The sequence below is a fragment of the Leiobunum rupestre genome, chromosome 1, assembly GCF_980474605.1.
Source record: "Leiobunum rupestre chromosome 1, qqLeiRupe1.1.hap1, whole genome shotgun sequence".
Classification (NCBI taxonomy): domain Eukaryota; kingdom Metazoa; phylum Arthropoda; class Arachnida; order Opiliones; family Sclerosomatidae; genus Leiobunum; species Leiobunum rupestre.
The window spans coordinates 39704123-39725029 of record NC_143384.1 but is presented as its reverse complement, the minus strand read 5'-3'; the positions used below and the strand labels follow the sequence as shown (position 1 = coordinate 39725029).

The following is a 20907-nucleotide window of genomic DNA, read 5'->3' as shown; positions in this document are numbered from 1 at the left end:
GTTCGGCTGAACAATCAGGGTTGTCTTTCTGGTCGTTAAATAATAATAATAATAACCAGCTAGGCTAATACCCAAGGCACCACCTTAGGCCTAAGTCATCAAGCGACTTTTGAAGCCATTAATTCAGGTAGCCGGGTTACACGCGATCGAGCCAACAGCTCCCTACACTAACTATTACCGTTAACATCAACAATTTTTTATGGAAGGGGAAACCGAAGAGCTCGGGGAAAAACCCCTTAAACCAGTGGGGAGATAACTTGGAAACTCAACGCGGAAGGAGTTGTTCCAGGTTTTCACCCAGTGCCACAAGCTGGGATCGAACCCGGCTGCGAGGCGAAAGTGCTAACCACTCCGCCACCCCACAAGGCGTCCACAGCAGCTCCAAGAGCAATTGAGTGCCTTCACGATGACCCCCAATGGCGGCGCGGTGCAATGGGCTCATTTTCTTGTCCGACGAGATATTTGCGACTGCTCTGTGTTCCAAAAGAATTTGAACCATTTCCTGGCGGTCATTCCTGGCAGCTAAATACAAGGAAGTGTAACCGCCTTTCGTGGCGATATTGACGAGGGCACCTCTCTTCAACAGGGCCTCCACAACCAATAGGTGTCCATTATCAGCGGTTGCCTACAGAGAAGTTGACTCGTTTCTGGTCGTAGCATTAACGTTCGCTTTGTTCTCTAACGAAAACTCGACCACATTGGCGTACCCGTTTTCAGTGGGTTGAGTTGACATCAGCAACTCGAGCTATCAGTTGTAAGATGATGTCGTATCGGTTGTAGTTACAAGTGACGAACAATGGTGTATCTCATGTTCAAGTCGGGGCTCTTGCCAAGTAATCGTCACCTACCGTAATGGCTTCAAGGAGCGAATATTTTTTCTTGAAACTGTCAGTGGCAGATATGAATGAAGCGGTGTGAAAGATTTAACCGCAATTATCTCCTGTTCATCTGCCATGTGAAATTTGATGATCCGTGAAAATTTCGCCACTTCGAGCTCTTTAATTGACGTTACCATTGGTTCCATTTGGCGAACAGCTTCCATATTAGTTTAAAATTCTTCAAGTTGAAACTCAGCAATTTTTTGTTCTCGTCGCAGGAGGTCACATTTGTTTTTTTTCAGGCAACGTTTGACTGGGATTGTCAATCTTTGTTTTCAAATACGTATCATTTGTGATAGAGCTGATCCCACTGCCGGCCTTCAATATGCTCTACTAAATTTTGGTGCCATTGAATCTTCGCCTGGTCAAGTGGCGACCGACCCAGAGTATTCCGTCTTTTGAAGGATGCACCACGCTTCAACAATAATCGTACGCTGGCGAGATGACCATTCTCAGCAGCCCAACGAAGAGCCGTGTTCTTGCCGGAATCTACCGAGTTGACTCCCACCCCTTTTTCCAAGAACATAATGATTATGTTCTCGTGGTCATTCATGGCAACGCTTTCCAAATAGGCATGATTCCCCAGCAACTAGTTCTTGCCGATCTTATAGACATTCCTTCCTTGAACTAGTATCCATTAGAGTGACTCCTTATCTCCGTCAATCGTGCCTTGCCGTAATTTCCAGGACAAAGCAAACGGGACAATTTCTTTAAAACGGTAATGAAATTTGGCGTTGACCAGCGGCGTTCGGCCTTCTGACAAGGAGACTTACCCAAGGTGTTTATATCCGATTTGGTTCAAACTCGGGTAGTAAGTAGACCTTCATGTAGCTTGAAAATCCCTAAAAGGGTGGACAAGAATGGGCTTTCGTTTTGCCATGGCAACCAAAAATGTTTTTCGCAACGAAAGCCCATTCTTGTCCACCCTTTTAGGGATTTTCAAGCTACCGGAAGGTCTACTTACCACCCGAGTTTGAACCAAATCGGATATAAACACCTCGGGTAGTCTCCTTGTGAGTTTATAGCCTTGATGTTGGCACCGTGCTCAAGCAACGTCTCAATTACCGCAGTCATTTTACTAGTTTCAAACTCTGTGATTGATTTTGTAGCGCAATGAAAAGTGGTTTTTTTCGTGTTTGTGACCGCGTTAACGCTAACTCCGTTTTTCAGTAAAATGTTGACCATTTCACGCATCCAAAACTTGGAGGCGTAGTGTAAGGCATTTTTACCACGGTTGGCGAATGTTGGATATCCGCCCCTTTGTCAATCCACGGCCAACTTTGTTTTCGCTGTATATCGGCCAACCCATTCGTTGAAGTTTCTATGTTAACCTACGAGCAAAGATATCTGTATGAGCTGAGCGCCCCTAGCGGAATATTATTTTTAGAATTTAGATTTTGCAAGGAAGCCAATATAAAAAACTGTATAAAGACTAGTTCACACTATACAATTAATTGGGCCACTTAATTGTATCCAACTAATTGTAAGTTAGAAAATTGTATAGTATGAACAGAAAAAGTGGGAACTATTGATACAATTTTTCTGTTCACGCTATACAATTTTTTTTTTGCTTGGGATACAATTATGTGGCCCAAATAATTGTATAGTGTGAACTGGGCTTGAGTTATAGCTGGCTCACGGAATTTCGGCAAATGGGTTGACCGCTATAGCGCGAGATCAAAATTGGCCGTGGTCAATCAAATTCTTTAAAAGTAAACCCAAAACATCGCTTATAAGTAATAAATTATAATTTGCGAAAGTACGTGCAGCGGTGTCCTGCCATCTTTGTCACGAGCATTGACATTTGTTTTGGTCTTGATCAGGCAAAGCAATGACGCCACCAAACTACTCCATCCAAGTGCTATGCCCCATTCTCCGACACCTGTTCTAATTATTTGTACTACTTCGCTTGCCATTCTAAGTCTTGATTGGCATTTCAAATTCACAAGCGACGTGCAGAAGAGCTAGCCCGTTATGGTCAGTAGCTTTCACATTAGCACCCTTTTCAATGAGTATCTGCGTAATATAACAGCCCCTCTCCGCCGCATCGCGTGCAAAGGAGTGACACCATGGTCATCCGATGCACTTAAATCTCTGCACCCGCATTAAGCAACGCTTCGGCAATTATTAGTTGTTTTGTGCTCTCTGACGACGTTATTATATGTCTATTTTAAATTTTAGCTTCCTTAGCCATTAATAGATGGCATCACGCTCCCACTAAAGTCCCGTTTTTCCAAGAATCTGATAGATTCATGGCCATCTCTAATAACAGGGGCCTTTTCATCATAGGTGGCTTAGTGGCTATGATAGAGTCGAAACTTGCTTTAAAAGCAGCTTGATGACTTCAGCCTAAGGCTATTAGTCTAGTTGATAACGTGTACATTCGTATTTTGCCGCTGTTTTCTCAAAAGGAGATTTGAAATATATAATATTGCAGGGCAAAAACCATCACTTTCTTGTTTTAAATGAAGTTACATAAATAGTTGTTCAAATCAGAAACGAAAATATATTTAAATAAGAAAAAATAAATAATTATTCTATATAAAAAAATAAAGATAATTATTATAAATGAAGAAAATAAAAATAGTTCTTCTAAATTAAAAAAATTAAAAATAATTATTCTTAATTAAAACAGAAATGGTTATTCCAAATTAAAAAAGAAATGGTTAATCTAAATTAAAAAATTATTATTCTTAATTAAAAATAATTATTCTAATTAAAAAATTCTTAATTAAAAAATTATTTTTAATTAAGAAAAAGGATTCTTTTGTAAGAAAAATAAATAATTCTAAATTTAGAAAAATAATTGTTTTATATCATAAAAATAAATAATAATTCTATATTTAGAAAAATAATTGTTTTATATCATAAAAATAAATAATAATTCTAAATTTAGAAAAATAATTGTTTTATATCATAAAAATAAATAATTATTCTAAATATTGAAAAATAATTGTTTTATATCCTTAAAAATAAATAATTATACTAAAAGAAAAATAATTGTTTTATATCATTAAAAATAAATAATTATTCTAAATTTAGAAAAACAAGAAGACGAATTTATTAAATGTATAGGAACTTTAGCCAAAAAAATAATAATCTACGAAAACCAAAACGTGCAAAACATGTTTACATTTCTCTATAAAAAACACGTGGACCATAATGGCCGAAAACGTTTCATACTTCATTTCCAATATCACTAACACTTTCCAAAATCCTTGCCCAGGCCATGCACAAAGTGGGCAACATGAGAATAACGTTAACGCCGTAAGTCCACAGCAATTCCGAACGATGCGGCATGTCCTCCTGGTCGTGCCAGCACACGCTGATGCCGCACAAGGACAGGACGCAAGCCGCGGTGGGCAAGGGCAGCGAGATCGCGATCTGCCATTTGGAGAAGCCTCGTTTCTTCTTCTTCTTGCAGCGCGAGTACATGCAGAAGGAGCACATGCTAAATATGTACAAGAAGGTGACGAGGGACGCGCACAGGTGAAGTTGCGTCCACTTGTCGTCCAGTCCGGCGTACTGGTAATCTCGGGAGTAGGTCAGTAGCATGACCGAGGTGCCGAAATGGACCGCGAAGGAGAGGAACACGTACTGCAGCCATAGTTTCATTTTTTGATGTTGGTTGAGAGAAGAAAGTTACCAGACTGAATTATTGTTCGCCTTTATTCGCCCGAGATCTAAAATTATCTGTTCTAGCCGATTTGATAGATTGCCAAAGTTTTCAAATTATAGAATTGAATACACGTACCGCAGGGTGTCGTTGAATTATCTATGATCGTTTTTACGCGTATCAAATTGACTAATTTTTATCGATGTTGTTGACTTCCTAATCTTGGTACTGTGATTTATTTTTTAAAGATTAGGGAGATAAGTCGTAAATGTAAAGTTGACGACATTATATTTTTATTTTAAAGGGAGTGTAAAGATGCATTTTTATGAAGGTTCAAAGATTAGGGAGATTAGTCGTAGGGCTATATGTAAAGTTGACGACAATATATTTTTTATTTTAAAGGGAGTATAAAAAATTCATATTTATGGAGGTTCAAGGATTAGAGAGATTAGTCGTATATGTAAAGTTGACGACAATATATTTTTATTTTAAAGGGAGTATAAAGATGCATATTTATGAAGGTTCAAAGATTAGGGAGATTAGTCGTATATGTAAAGTTGACGACAATATATTTTTATTTTAAAGGGAGTATAAAAAATGCATATTTATGAAGGTTCAAGGATTAGAGAGATTAGTCGTATATGTAAAGTTGACGACAATATATTTTTATTTTAAAGGGAGTATAAAGATGCATATTTATGAAAGTTCAAAGATTAGGGAGATTAGTCGTATATGTAAAGTTGACGACAATATATTTTTATTTTAAAGGGAGTATAAAGATGCATATTTATGAAGGTTCAAAGATTAGGGAGATTAGTCGTATATGTAAAGTTGACGACAATATATTTTTATTTTAAAGGGAGTATAAAAAATGCATATTTATGAAGGTTCAAGGATTAGAGAGATTAGTCGTATATGTAAAGTTGACGACAATATATTTTTATTTTAAAGGGAGTATAAAGATGCATATTTATGAAAGTTCAAAGATTAGGGAGATTAGTCGTATATGTAAAGTTGACGACACTATATTTTTATTTTAAAGGGAGTATAAAGATGCATATTTATGAAGGTTCAAAGATTAGGGAGATTAGTCGTATATGTAAAGTTGACGACAATATATATTTTTTTTAAAGGGAGTATAAAGATGCATATTTATGAAGGTTCAAAGATTAGGGAGATTAGTCGTATATGTAAAGTTGACGACAATATATTTTTATTTTAAAGGGAGTATAAAGATGCATATTTATGAAGGTTCAAAGATTAGGGAGATTAGTCGTATATGTAAAGTTGACGACAATATATTTTTATTTTAAAGGGAGTATAAAGATGCATATTTATGAAGGTTCAAGGATTAGAGAGATTAGTCGTATATGTAAAGTTGACGACAATATATTTTTATTTTAAAGGGAGTATAAAGATGCATATTTATGAAGGTTCAAAGATTAGGGAGATTAGTCGTATATGTAAAGTTGACGACAATATATTTTTATTTTAAAGGGAGTATAAAGATGCATATTTATGAAGGTTCAAAGATTAGGGAGATTAGTCGTATATGTAAAGTTGACGACAATATATTTTTATTTTAAAGGGAGTATAAAGATGCATATTTATGAAGGTTCAAAGATTAGGGAGATTAGTCGTATATGTAAAGTTGACGACAATATATTTTTATTTTAAAGGGAGTATAAAGATGCATATTTATGAAGGTTCAAGGATTAGAGAGATTAGTCGTATATGTAAAGTTGACGACAATATATTTTTATTTTAAAGGGAGTATTAAGATGCATATTTATGAAGGTTCAAAGATTAGGGAGATTAGTCGTATATGTAAAGTTGACGACAATATATTTTTATTTTAAAGGGAGTATTAAGATGCATATTTATGAAGGTTCAAAGATTAGGGAGATTAGTCGTATATGTAAAGTTGACGACAATATATTTTTATTTTAAAGGGAGTATAAAGATGCATATTTATGAAGGATATGAATTTCATAATCCTGCAGCCAGGTTTAACCAAGGTTTAACATAAGATTAGGAGAGTGGCTCTAATTACGTTAGTCACAAGACGTAGTTTGTGTTAACAGACTATATTTCGATTTAGATTTTACTCCCTTTAAGATCACAGTACTCGGAAAACACTTCTAGATTTAATTACGTTTTTCATTTTATAATATAAAAAGCGAGGTTTCAATAATATCTGACACATACGCTGTTAGACGAAAAAGTAGACGAGGTACTTTGACGTCATACCTCAGAGTGACCTCGGTGACCTATGACGTCGGCTTAGGCTTCCCTTTGTAAGGCTTTGTTGTAACAAGTTCTATCCTAATAGTTATGTTTAAAGCCGATAGATGGCGGTGCGGTTATTGAAACTCGCTTATTATATACTTCAAGTATAATCATGAGGAATTGATTAAGAAAGTTTGCCAATCACTGACAGGTGGCGCAAGTATATCATAACATTACGTTTACATTAACAACATTGTATTCACAGTATAGGAGGTCCATGATCCAAAATTATAATCCACTCAAAAAAACTTAATCAATTTCAAACAAATTTGCTGTGCTGTAGTCGATTTCTGGCCACCACTCGTAAAAATAGTTGAACGGAATTCTGTAAGCGCTTCTGATTTAGGCCACTACTACCCCTTAAAAAAGGTAGAACAGCGAGTGGGTTTTGATTCTTCGTTCATGCTGTAATATAGTCATCTTGCGTATAAATATAGCGACATCTGATTTAATATTTCGAAACTAATTCTGGGGAGAAATATGATTTGATTCTTGTATTTAAAAGTTTTAAAGATAATTTCCATGGGTAGTTTAAAAGATGGCTAGTAGGTGGCGACCACAGAGTACACGCCGTTTACACTCTAGAAAGATGAAACCTATCATTTTTAATCGAAGCAATTTTCAATTAGATTTACTTCTGCCAAAATGACGGATGCAAGGTTAGTTTAAAATACTCGAGGGTCTTTCGGTAGACTATTTCGATCGCAGCGCCACGCATGTGTCGCGATGTCAATTGTTAAAATTATTTTGAATATACAAAAAAAAAGGAAGTGGGTCTATTTCAAGTACGTCGTGTCGTGTCGAATGTTAGAACAATCAAGATGCCAAAAAGGAAAATACCCTCCGTCGATTCTGTCGCCATCTACAATCTTGAAACTGTACATTTCGTGAAAAAGCACAGTAATAATATTTATTCCGTATTCCTAGAAAATACAACGACTAGGCGCAATTGACTCTTTACCCTGGGAGCCAGTTTGCAGATAGTACCTTTGGATCTATATTTGGCAATTAATAATTTTATATTTTCTTGACCCATTAGAAGGATTTTGGGAACCATTAGAAGGATTTTGGGACCCATTTTGTTTTTCAATTTTATTCTTGAACGATATTTTTTTTATTATCTCGAAGTAAACAATTTCCCCCCAAAAGGTATCGCTCATTTTTAATTTTTCTTCTCCCCTTATTATCATTATTTGACTTTTTGAAAAGTCGTTTTCAAGATTTCATTTAGGTTGGGGGTTCAAACCTGTGCACCCCTTTTTGATCGAAAAGCCACTCCGTTTTTGGACCCCCCCTAACTGCGCCCTCGGCTCAAGGTAGGTATTACTTGGCACCACTTTTAGCAATGATGTCAACCATTTCGAAATTTAAGGTCGAAGTGTATAACACGCGAGTCTATGGCAACCTACAAAAATAATTAGTCAACTCGCGTTAAATATATTGATAATTTTCAAGACATTTTATGTAAGCCCAGGGCCGTAGCTAGGCGCCGAAATATATTCTTTCTAGGCTACAAGCGATTTAAGCTTATTTCGGGGGTGCCGAATTTTCACTCGCCTCGGGTTCAATTTTTGCTAAAAATTGGTTTCTTGCCATAACATAAATTTCAATCAGATTCTATTAACTTTCATTGAAATACTTTAAACCTAACGTGCACCTATTTTCCTGTGTTCCACAATTTCTATTTGCAATGCCACCTTTACGGACAAAACGACGTCTTGAAGCTGTATTTCAAAGTAACCATCGATTTCAGCTGAGCAATTGGATGCGGATATTATGACCATTTAAATCGTTCATTAGTACTGCTCAAGTTTAAAAATTACCTTAATTCGCTTCAGTATTGAGTCAATAGTGACGAACTAGGCCTAATTTTTATTTTAACTTTATTTTAATTAACAATGGTTACATTCTTTTTTTTTGAATGACGAAATATTATTAGTTTACGTTCCTAATACTCATACATGTAGCTTGGAACGATGCATTTTCCATCTTGGCATGCACCTTTTCCGGAATTCTAATTGAAATAAATTCATTAAATATTTGCATTTTGTTAAATAGAATACTGCATAGTGCGCTCAGTTCATATAAGAGATAAAAATTTACCGATTTCGTGAGTTCTACTGCATTTCTTTTAAATACGCAAAAAGCCTATTAAGGCTGGTTTCCACTAGGCCAACATTTGGTTGGAATAATATAATGTTTTGTACCTCGAATCAATTTTAAGCCTTGAGCTAATCTGGAATTTCAAGGCTTTAAGACAATAAGATATATTAAGTTAAAGTGTTAAATTAAAAAACATCTGCTACTTCATCTTAACATTTTAACTTACAAAATTTTAAACATGGTAGAAAAAGAAAATATTTAAAATAAGATAAAAGTTCTTATCTAATAATCAGCTGCTGTGGGGCGGTACTTTTCGCAACGATCTGACGTCATCAGTCACCGACGTATGACGTCAAAGTGACGTCCTTGTAGGACTTTTCTTATACTTATTTTGATAATTTGAAATTTTATTTGGATAGCCCAAGAATATATTGACTGGTACTTGGGGAGAATGACTACGAATTTGACTACCCAGTGGCGTAACTATAGGGCGGCAGAGCTGGCAAAATGCCACGGGCCCCCGACCCGAGAGGGCCCCGGCACAAGCGGCCGCGAGTTCATAAATAGCCTAACTTTTTTAACAAAATATTTTACCTGTGACGATTTTTACTGGGAGGGCCCCATCCAAAGAATTTGCCACGGGCCTCAGATGGTATAGTTACGCCGCTGACTATACCCTATACTATAGCCTAAACTATACCCTATACTATACCCTACATTATACTATTTCTTTAGTGTCGGTTTGACTTATAAAACGTGCAATGTATTCTAAGTATTGGTGGGAATTCGGTTGTATGGGATATAAGCAGACATGGGCCAAACCGCTAGTGATATTTAGAGTTTCACTCTCACTCAAGAGTGCGAGTGGAACTAATTAAAAATCTTCCCTCTTTCTCACTCTCGCTTTTCGTCACGAGCCGAGTGCACTCTTCCCCAAAGAGTGAGATTTTTGGAAACTTGAAAATTAAGGCAGGAAATTTAAATTCGGCCCCAAAAGTATATTTTAGCCTTCTTCACCGCTTATAGATGGCGCCACGCTCTCCAGTAAAGTCATTAAATTAAATAAAAATTCAAATTTCCCGCCGTCTTTTAATAGCCTTGAAAATCGATAAGAGTGAAAAAGCTGACCTTGACTAGCTTCACTCTTTTCGCGCGAGCTCACTCGGCGAGTGACGAAAAACTGAAAACTCCACTCTTACAAGTAGAGAAAAGTGTGTGGTAATACCACTCGTCAAAATTCACTCCGAGTTTTGCCCGACTCCGGATATAACCAAAAATAAATAGGGGGAGAAAGTCTGGCATTTGGGTCCAACCGCACGACGTCTTATTTGGGGGGTAAAATTTTTGGGCTTCGGAAATGACTTCCCCCTCGCCTCTTTACAGGGACACAAAGGTATCGGTTGTACTCCGCCACGATGAAAAATAGTTCTCTATAAAATATGTTAATATTAAACTTTTGCTTTCGATAATTTGGTTAATTTAGTTCCTAAATAAAGTAAATATATCATAGAAACTAAAATGCGACATTTTAAAAATAATAACATGACTTTTGAAAAGAAATAAACCGTAACTAGAATAACACTCGCTTAAATCGTGGAGAGCGTGGCGCCATCTAAGAGCAGAGATTGGGACTAATTGGTAAATCTACGATGTTAAGGCCTAACAATTGGCAAGTTTAACTGAAATAATATCTATAGCTACGAGCTTTTTTTGTTTATTTTACAATTGATATAGTAATTATTAATTAAAATCAACCGTTATCGAAGGAAATAATGGTCAGCATTTGACAGAGAGACTATTTGAAATCGCGAGGTGGTGACATGGTTGCCAGGGAAAAAAATTCAAAATTTTCATCTTGAGCGCGGACCGGAATACCAAAAATGCACTACTTCGCGCGTAATGTGCTATCCTTATTGGTTAGAAATATCACGTGATCACTAGCTCTTCAAAAAGGGTGTCAAGCATGGTGGAAGGTAAAATCTGAAGGCATTGATAGACTTTCTCCCCATATTTACTTTTGATATAACCTACATAAATCACTGACGAATGTACACTTACGCATGATACTCCATCTGGGGCGTAAAAATTTCGAGAGGCATATATGTCGTATTTGCAATAGAGATGGCAGTCATCATACTGAAACGGTTAGTGCGGTACTCAGTTTCTTAGAAATATTTGATTAAAATGAACACTGAAATACTTGCCAATATTACGTCAACTAAATAATCGTCGTAAGTCTGTGCGGTTTTGCAATACGTCAGCGCTCTGCTGGAGACGCATTGGCCTTTCCAGCATTCCTGTAAAGGTGAAACACTGTGAAACTGGCGTTTTCTCATATTTAAAGGCCTTTACAATGGCTCTCGGACGACGTTATCATTTGGCTATTTTGAATTTTAGATTTTTTTGCCATAAATAGATGGCACCACGCCCTCCAGTAAAGTCGCGTTTTTCGAAGAATCGGATAGATTCATGGCCATTTCTAATAACAGGGGTCTTTTCATAACAGAGGTGGCAATGATAGAGCCGCCTCTTGCTTTAATTTACTGACAATTAGTTGAACAAATTCTATAGCTTGAAACCAGTTGTCAGTGCGATTTTCTCTGAATTCTATCGGTTTAAACTGGAATAAAAACTGCCTTAAACTGGGTTTTAAGGAGTAGTATCACCATGGCCTATTAGATAAAGTCAGAATTGGCTTTTCGCTGCTAAGTAGGGGTGTGCAAAATCTTTGGTGAGAGCAAATAAGTGTATCGATTACCAAATCGAAAATTCGATTCGTCAAATCGAATAGCGCTTGGAAAAGTTCGCGAATATTCATTTTTTTAATCAAATAGTTCGAATATTCGAAAAGGGAGGGAAAAAGTATTTGGTATTTTCAAATAGCAAACTGGTCGAATAACCGCGGATATTTTTCTAATTTGTTGAGTTTCAAGGCCATCAAAGGAGAGCGCAATAAAAATTCCGAACTAGTCCTTTTTCTGTCACCACTTTAAGCCATAGCGGCAAAGACTGGTAAGAGCTACCCGAGGGGCTAACCATTGTCAGATAACCTGTACAACGATTACCCGTACTCAACACTGATAAAGGTACAGACATTAGTACAATCAAAGGTAAGGGCTTGTTCACCTATTACGCGAAGCTACCTTGCGCGTTCATACTCTGTGTATTAAAACTGGTTTATTCTAGCGCCTATTGGCTAGATTATTGGCGTGCGCTGTTTTCTGTGTTGGAACTCTCTAGAATAAAAAAGTAAAACTAAAACCAAGCCTAAAACCAAACCGGGAGTAACTTTGTGGTTTGAAAAGTGCATTTTGTGTTACAATTTGAACTTTTTGAATGGTAAGTCAAGAATTTCTGAATTTATTTAATAAATTATTGAATTACGTTTTTACAAAAGATAATAAATTGTACTATATTATTGTAAGGTAGGGATTTTTTAATTATAGGTCCCTAAGCCCAATTTTATTTTTTTTATCTAAAAAAAAGGTTAAGATGCTAGGGATTCAATGGTGCAAAAATGTTTTCTCGGAAACAATTATTCGTGGACTTAAGGAAATTTAAAGTTAAGCCTTTGTTCCCTATGTTTTTGAGCATTGCACCGAGTATTCAAGTGTTCCCCGTATTGGCGCCTGACGGTGCCGCGCACTCACTTCGCTCGAGCGCTGGGGGCGCGCGGCGCCACCCCAACCCCATTCTTGCTATCACAATGGGCCTTCTATACCGCAACCTAAACAGTACCAAGCCTTACGCATCAAGAATTGTCCAACCCGATATTAACCCAACCAAAACACTATCAATTTCGCTCCTAAAATAAAACCCGCGTTAACAAAACATTTATAAGAAATGTTTTCGTGATTGCATCATTAATTTCGCCTAAATCAATGCAAATTTCCAAGCAATTGGGTAATATAAGGGGAAAAACTTTATTAGTTAAATATAAATAATTTTGAACTCGCAATCCAGCGCTCTTCCAACTGAGATAGCAGGTCGGTTGGGAAGGCGCTAGCGAATAAATGTTTTATCTGTCGATCAAGGCCGACGGGCGCATGAAGCCTCGTCTGAAGAAGGTATTAAGAAGCACAAATTTTTAGCCAAAGGTCCAAATGAAATTATTTTATTATTTTTCTATTTGCAAGTAAAACGTCCCGTGATTTAATTTTTTTTGACATATTTTGGACATATTTTCAATTACTGCCGTGATAACAATAATGTTTTTGAATTTTTTGACAAATATGCAAACTATTTGGTTATTTGAAAACAAAAAACGTTGAATTATTTGATATTCTAAACTATGTTTGGAATTTGATCAGTTAACTGGCTTGGAGTTTTGCCTTAAAACATTCGACCAAATTATTTGACGTTTTAAATAATTTATTTGGTATTTGACGTGCCTCGGAAAAAAATATTTGATATTTGATTTGATCCTTAAAAAATGGTATTTGCACACCTCTAATTATTTGTCATTCATTTTGGAGGATAGAATGGTTTTTTTAAGAACGGGTAAAACAATGCGCCCCCTAGGTTTCATAGTTAGCCCTATTTTCATTAACTATTAAATTTAGAAATTCTAAACATTGGCGAAAAACTTAAAAACCAAATATTGGACAACTTTGTAAGAGATTGGTCTGAGAAAGGCTGTAAAGTCTTAGTGCGAAAATAACCGAGACCTTTTTCCCTGAAAACGTTCCGTATTTTCCCGAAAAAAGGAAAAACAAATAGGTTTTCATTCCATGATTAGCCAAATATTGTTCGCAAATTTAAATTTCACCACATTTTTTTTAGTCTAAATAACCCCTCAAAAAGTAAAATATGTTTCAATTGTTAATATTTGTGTGGAATAATTTTCCGGAATTTTTTCCGCATTTAATTATTTTGGAAAATTAACATACTTAATTCACTTTCTTTACCACCGAGATATGAAAAGTTTGAAAGTTGAGGTTTTAGAAGCCTGCTAGTTCGTCTGTGGTCCGACAGAAGTTAAAGGATCACAGTATCGTTTGCAGGAGCGCAACAACAGGGGCTGTCCAGGGTTTCCCCCCAGAGTGGCAGAGTCCAACGGATACCCTCACCCAAGGTGTCCACTTGAATTTATCATGGGGTTTTTTTTATCATTAAAGGAGAACTGTCACCAAAACCCAAATTTACGAGGTTTTTTTACAGAAAGATAGAAAATATATTAATAATTATGTCCCTGAAATTTTATAGTTATTGAAAAATGTACGCTACTTTTTCCGCAACCTACGTCAAACGGCTTAAAAAATTTAAGAAATCGCGGTTGAACCTACGTGCAGCGCCAAAAGAATGAAGCGGCAAAAATTTGAGAAAGGGCGGCGTGTAATGCGTATTAAAAACCCGATTTATAACTAGGTTAAAAAGCCAAGGAGAATGTCGTAGCAGACGACAGTTCCGAACGAAAAACGATAAAACCGGGGGAAAAATATTTCGTTCACGAGATGGCGCTTCAGGTAGGTTCAAGATTCTCGAGTCGGGGGGGGATAAAACACGAAATTTGTTTGCTAATAATAAATCAAATACTGGCCATATTAACATGAAATATTTTGTATAATTATTTTCGGACGTCCTCTATCCATTTATATGGTTTTTAACCAATTTTAGGGTGGTGACAGTTCTCCTTTAATGTAGCATCTTGATGGAGGTTTGAATTTCGGGCGAGGGATTTCTAGAGTGGGGTAACGTAATCACGGGTTTGGGAAGTGGATAGGTAGGTCTTGGTCACGTGACGGAAGAGAAGGAGCCACCTGAAATCTGGGTCACGTGACGGAAGAGAAGGAGCCACCTGAAATCTTGGTCACGTGACGGAAGAGGAGGAGCCGCCTGAAATCTTGGTCACGTGACGGAAGAGAAGGAGCCACCTGAAATCTTGGTCACGTGACGGAAGAGGAGGAGCCACCTGAAATCTTGGTCACGTGACGGAAGAGGAGGAGCCGCCTGAAATTTGTCTCTAGTTTTCAAACGATTCTGCGAACCTTCAATTCATCGTAACACTCCGCCTAGTGTCAGATACCACTTTAAATAGTGGCTAGAAAATTGTGATGATGTAATTTGCCATTGCAATGGAGGGTAGCGTGATCAAAGAGTGACGAGTATCGCCACCCAAAAACCGTATTTTAATTTGAATGCGTGAAAGCTTTCTGCTCATTCAAAATGATGTATGTACAATAGCTGAAAGTTTCAGCCCCGGAATATTTAAATCGAAAAGTCGTCTGCTATTTCTTCACACATTTAGCTGGCAGGAAATCCTATACATACTCAAATCGCAATCTTCAACCTAGGAGGATGGAAATACTGGAGTTGAAATATGGGATTCATAGGCCTGGCAATGTGGGTAATTCGGACATAAGGTACTAGAGACACCTAGCGGACATCGTAGTCCAAATTTCGTCCGCGTGTTCGTTGGGACTTGGTTAGAAATGCGTGCCAGTTTTAAAATCGTGTTAAAGATTAATTTATTTTGTCTTCAAATTAAATAAACATCTCCGAAATTAGTTTCGTAGAATCCAGGTAGAATATTCGTGTTTCAACTTGTACAAAAAATCCTTGTGAATAGAATGAAAAGTAGGCCAAATTTATAGAGACAAAAAATTCCGCCTATTTTTACGATGGCGCTACGCTCGTATGTCCGAAATTGTATAGCTCTCGCGTTGCCGAAGCTAAAACAGCGAGTCCGTGATGGGGGAATACAAATTTCTGTTCCAGGTACGCAGTATTATATTCCTAGCTTCAACTATGTACTTACCGATTTGATTCCGCACTGATTTCCATCAGGAATATCGCTTTGGGCAACGAACTTTGCCTCAAAATCAGCCGTGACTTCAAAGCACCCAATTTTGCAAATCGTCACATTAAACTAGGCAAAAGAAAAATTATAAATTGATACTGTTACGAAATTGATAATATTTCTTCCGCAAAAATTGAGATTTATTCAAACTTACAATTGTATAGCGATACCTTTCTTTTAAACAAAATTGGTCGAAATGTTTAAACAACTCTTTATTTTTTTTCCACCGCTCTTCGAAATCATTATCTTCGCGGTATCCGTCGATTTCGTTGTTATTGTTATCGCGTTCATCCCTGTCCCAAGACCGGTCATTAGTCCATGAGTCCGGCTGCGTGTAACCGTCTGTAGCTGCTGTAAAGGAGTCGGTATCTCCGTCCCCAGACGAGGTGTATGTACTCCCAGGGTCCGTCTTCGTGTAGCTGTCTGTAGTTGCATTATCTGTATGGTCATTTTGATCTGGCACGGTGGCGTTTACGTCCCCAGACCACTTTGATTTCTCAGTGATGGTTGTGCTCCCAATTCCATCTGTTATCTGATTTTCTCTGTCATTCGATTCGTTTTCTTAAAGTTAGAAATTTAATAATAATAATAATAATAGTAATCAGCTAGGCTAATACCCAAGGCACAACCTAGGGCCTAGGTCATCAAGCGACTTTTAAAGCCATTAATTCAGATGGCCGAGTTACAATGCGTAGGAGGGTGGTGGCAAGCCCTTCATGCCACGCGACCCAACAGCTCCCTACACTAACTATTACACAAATTCTTATAGGACAGTACTTTATCTCGACTCGTTAATTTTGCTACAAGTACTTCCAGATAAATAATACCGAAAGAATATAACATATCTCTTCACGACAAAATTACCTAACTTAGACCAAAAAATGAAACATTCGCAATTTCTACTCAGGTTACAATGAGCACGAACTTCCGCCTAAACGTGCCTGTTTCTAATATTCTTCCGCGTAAAATATAAAAATTTAACAACAAAGGGACATTAATTACGTAATTTTAAACCATGTTTCTTATATACTTCTTTTAGAAAGTTACTACAATAATGATTTGATCGTAACGGGTGTATGAATTAGAAGTATTAACCCAACTCATAAATCAGTCAAAATAGCCGGAAAAACCCACCCATCTTCCTGAGGCAAAACGTAACAAAAAACAAATGAGTAAATATGAAATGTGCAGTGAGTTTAATTAAACACAGAAGAACAAAGTGAACAATTGTTTTTTATCTCAATTCGCACGTATTCGCAAATTCATCGTACCCCTGAAATCGCATTTCCCTGCTGCTGGTATTTGAGCTTGTTGCAGCCTACTTCCAGGGGCTAGTAGGCCACACTTTGAAGCTCTCTGGTGCTCTTTTAACTCATCGTAGGAAAATGAGAAAAAACAGGAATACTTCTCAACTCACCCCTACAACTACTGAAAATTTTTGCATAACCTTTTTAAACACCCTGTGCATAAAATATATATGAAATATAGATTCTCAATAACAAGGAAACTGCCCGAGGTGCAACTCAACAATTTTGTTTAAGTAGAACATTAATTTACCAAATTTACACGTATTTACTATAGGTTACCCAAAATTACACGAATTTATGGAATTTTACAAAATTTCTACAATTTACATAATTTTTTTAATTTTTCACCAATCTCTATCAATTTTCCTAAATTTTCATAAATTTATATCTTTCCCAAAAAATTTCCAAATCTACATTATTTAGCCTATAAAAAATTTAATTCTACCCAAATTTAGACATATAATATAAATTTAATGTACCCAAATTTCAATTTATATACATTTTGTCAATTTCGAAATTTTTTTCCAAATTCACTTGCATTTACCGAAATTTACCAAAATTTAATTATATTTACCAAATTTAATTATATTCACCCAATTTATTTACATTTACCCAATTTAATTATATTTACCCATTTTAATTATATTTACCCAATTTAATTATATTTACCCAATTTAATTATATTTACCCAATTTAATTATATTTACCAAACTTAATTATATTTACCCAACTTAATTATATTTACCCAATTTAATTATATTTACCCAATTTAATTATATTTACCCAATTTAATTACATTTACTCAAATTTAATTATATTTACCCAATTTAATTATATTTACCCAATTTAATTATATTTACCCAATTTAATTATATTCACCCAAATTTAACACTCTTGTCTTTTTTATAAAAAAAATAATCTTTTAAATTTTTTAATTTTTTAATTTTAGTTGTCAAAAAGATTTTGGTTTCCATGGCAAAACTAAAGCTCGTTGGAACTTTTCATTTAAGGGTTTTTTTTAAGTTACACGAAGGTCTAGAGTTAAATTTAACTCCCAAGTTTAACCAAATCGGTAGGTTACACCTCGGGTGGTCGCCTTGTAAAAGGATAATTATAATACTTGGAGATTATCTCTCGAAATAGAAAAACTCGGCAAAAAAGAAAGTTAGGAAACTTACCGACTTCACAAGCACCTGCCATACAAATGAGCACTGTCAAGAGAGCTCCAGTCCTTAATGGATCCATATTTGGCTGCATTGTGATAATGCGAAAGCCGGGACACTTACTTTATAAGCACTATCCCGAATCATGGAATTGTGTATGTCACCCTTCCAAAAAATTTCCAAAAATTATGACACATTCAAATGTTCTTCCCAGAATGCTAGAATGTTTCTAATGTCAGATATAACATCTAAATCACACGTAATCTTTTTTGTCATCTGTGGGGTTTGTTAGAGCTGACCCTACAAAGGCTTAAATTTATTTCATAAAATGCATTCTCTAGTTGAAGTTTTTTGTTATTTTTTTTTTCTTTTACTAAGGTTTATTTAAATTTTTGACATATTTTTTCAATAAAATTCATAAATTCACAATAGTGAACAATGCACGTAGTTTGTACACGATTTCCACTAAGATAGTACCAGCTGGGGGGTGTTTCAGATCATTGAATTTTCTTACAACAGATCAGTATAGTGTAGTTGTAAAATTTACTCTTTCTCGTGGTAGGTGGCTCTGTTTAAGTTCAAATAGTGTATTTATCTATGTAAAGTCAATTAGAACCGCAATTTTACTTAGCGCTTTCCCCCGATTCTCAAATAACAGTTGCGTTCCCTTACCCTAGAAAATAATTATCACATGTTATCCGAATTTTCATTGATTTATTATCAGATCAGTTACAACGAGTCAAAATAGAAATCAGTTAATTAAAACCCGAGCCTAATCTGAATTAAGTGTGTTCTGATTTAAAATGTATCTCAGTTATCGATATTATATATCCCCCTAATTAAATTATTTTGGAAATTTTAAATTTTGTTCATTTGATTTGCTTTCCAAAAGATTATATATATATATATATATATACTAAAAGTATTAGTCAGATGTCTGCATAGCTAACTGAATCTGTTGAAATAAATTATAACATATCGGTTACTTGGGAGCGCTGCCTACGTTAATTAATTAACGTAGGCAGCGCTTGGGAGAGTTAATAAAAGATTCACCTTATCCGTCAAACTGAGATATCTTCAGATACCCGAGAATTACGACCAGGTGGCAGTTGGAAGCAATAATTTTACTGTATTTACAAGTTTCATGATTAAGATGGCAGCTATTGCTCAAAGGCGTTAGCGATAAATAACTTAACAAGGATATTACTAAATCTAATAGCATTTTCCATTTGACTGCTCTTGAGCGCTCTAGATCGCTTTGATCATCATTTTATGTTCCATTTGCGTGCTCGGACCTCCTTCGATCAAGTTTCGTGTGTTCCATTTCCCGCTCTCGGGAGCTCCGATCTGCCGATTTCGACAGATCAACGGATCGACATCGGTGCAAATTTTTGCAATTTCCTTTTAGATTTTTTTGGCAAAATGGCAGACCAAGAAGCGATAACTAAAATAACTAGCAGACGAAAAACAACAAAGCGCGGGAATGTTCCATTTGCGGTTTTACTCTAGTCGATTGGGGCAAGATCTAAGACATAAGAGACAAATTCGGAGCGAATCTCGAGTAATCAAATGTAAAACGCTATTTGTCGTGGCGTCTTCACTTCCTGTACTACGTGTACAAGTCCCTTATCGCCTGGTCCATAGCTTTGACTATTCTAAAGGGATTACGTAACTGATTATAGATTTAGCATAACCGAAGGCTGAACTTAGCTTAAAGCTAGTGGCGGTTCGACGTGAAGTAGCTCTCTTTTTTTCAATAGATGTCGCTAGTGTCAAAATCAAAAAGGCGGTATTTATAGGTACCCCTCGCGTTGATTAGATCGTTTGTAAATTGGTCAATAACATATATTACAGCAATTATAAACAATATTTTTACATGGGATAAATAATTTAGGTTAAAGTCCACGAAATAAAGTATAAGTTGTCTAACTATAATACTCTACAATGGCTCTCTGACGACGTTATCATTTGGCTATTTAAAATTTAGCTTCCTTTGACATAAATAGATGGCACCACGCTAGTAAAGTCACGTTTTCCGAAAAATCGGATAGATTCATGGCCATCTCTAATAGCAAGGGTCATTTCATAATACAGCTGGAAATGATAGAGCCGCCACTTGCTTAATGTGCCTGTAATTGGTTTACAATTTTTAGATAGTGGTTAGCCCCACGTTCTTCTCGTAATGGCGAGAAAGTTTTCTTCTTGATAAATTATTAATAAGGGCCTTATATTGATACCATAGCCACCTGCTGACAAAATAATAAATTATTTTGTTCTGGTAGATTGTCCTCTGCTACCAGCTTCACTTACGCGTAAAATAATGGCGAGTAGAATATGGAAACCGATTACAAAATAGACTTACAATTTTTAGCAGGATATGGCTCTGGTGTTAATATTATAAGGGTTTTTTACGGAGAGGCTAACGCAGTCTTAATTTCTTGCGCAGTTCATTCCTATTTTTCAGACTGAGAAAAATGCTCAATTTGCTGATTTGCGCCATCTATATTGGTACGACAAACTAGATATCTGAAATTATGAAAAACCAAGAAATTTATGGTATCATGAACATTTTTGTGCCCTAAAATTTTATCGTATATTATGTTATATACTAAATTGTTAATATTCAATAGATGGCTATCGTACAGTCTTTATTAACTCTTCTATAAATTACACCATGGACCAAGAATCTCAGGGGACTAGCTTTAAAGAACCAATTTAAAAAAAGGTCCAATTCTTACTAAGCCTCATTATT

The 20907-nt window shown here is 36.0% G+C and overlaps 1 protein-coding gene and 1 long non-coding RNA gene across 2 annotated transcripts; both read right to left on the bottom strand.

Moving 5' to 3' along the window:
* Positions 1 to 1164: 1164 nt before the first annotated feature.
* Positions 1165 to 2794, bottom strand: LOC149962863 (NAD-dependent deacetylase sir2B-like). Its single transcript, XM_090164464.1, has 2 exons — positions 2642 to 2794; positions 1165 to 1467 (listed from the first exon to the last, which is right to left on the bottom strand). Exons 1-2 carry the CDS (start codon positions 2792 to 2794, stop codon positions 1165 to 1167), a joined length of 456 nt encoding a protein of 151 aa, XP_090020590.1.
* A 13405-nt stretch (positions 2795 to 16199) lies between these two features.
* Positions 16200 to 18375, bottom strand: LOC149962862 (uncharacterized). The gene is made up of 3 exons (XR_016480841.1): positions 18279 to 18375; positions 18171 to 18203; positions 16200 to 16246 (listed from the first exon to the last, which is right to left on the bottom strand). It is a non-coding gene; the product is annotated as an uncharacterized LOC149962862 (long non-coding RNA).
* Between the last annotated feature and the right edge of the window lie 2532 nt (positions 18376 to 20907).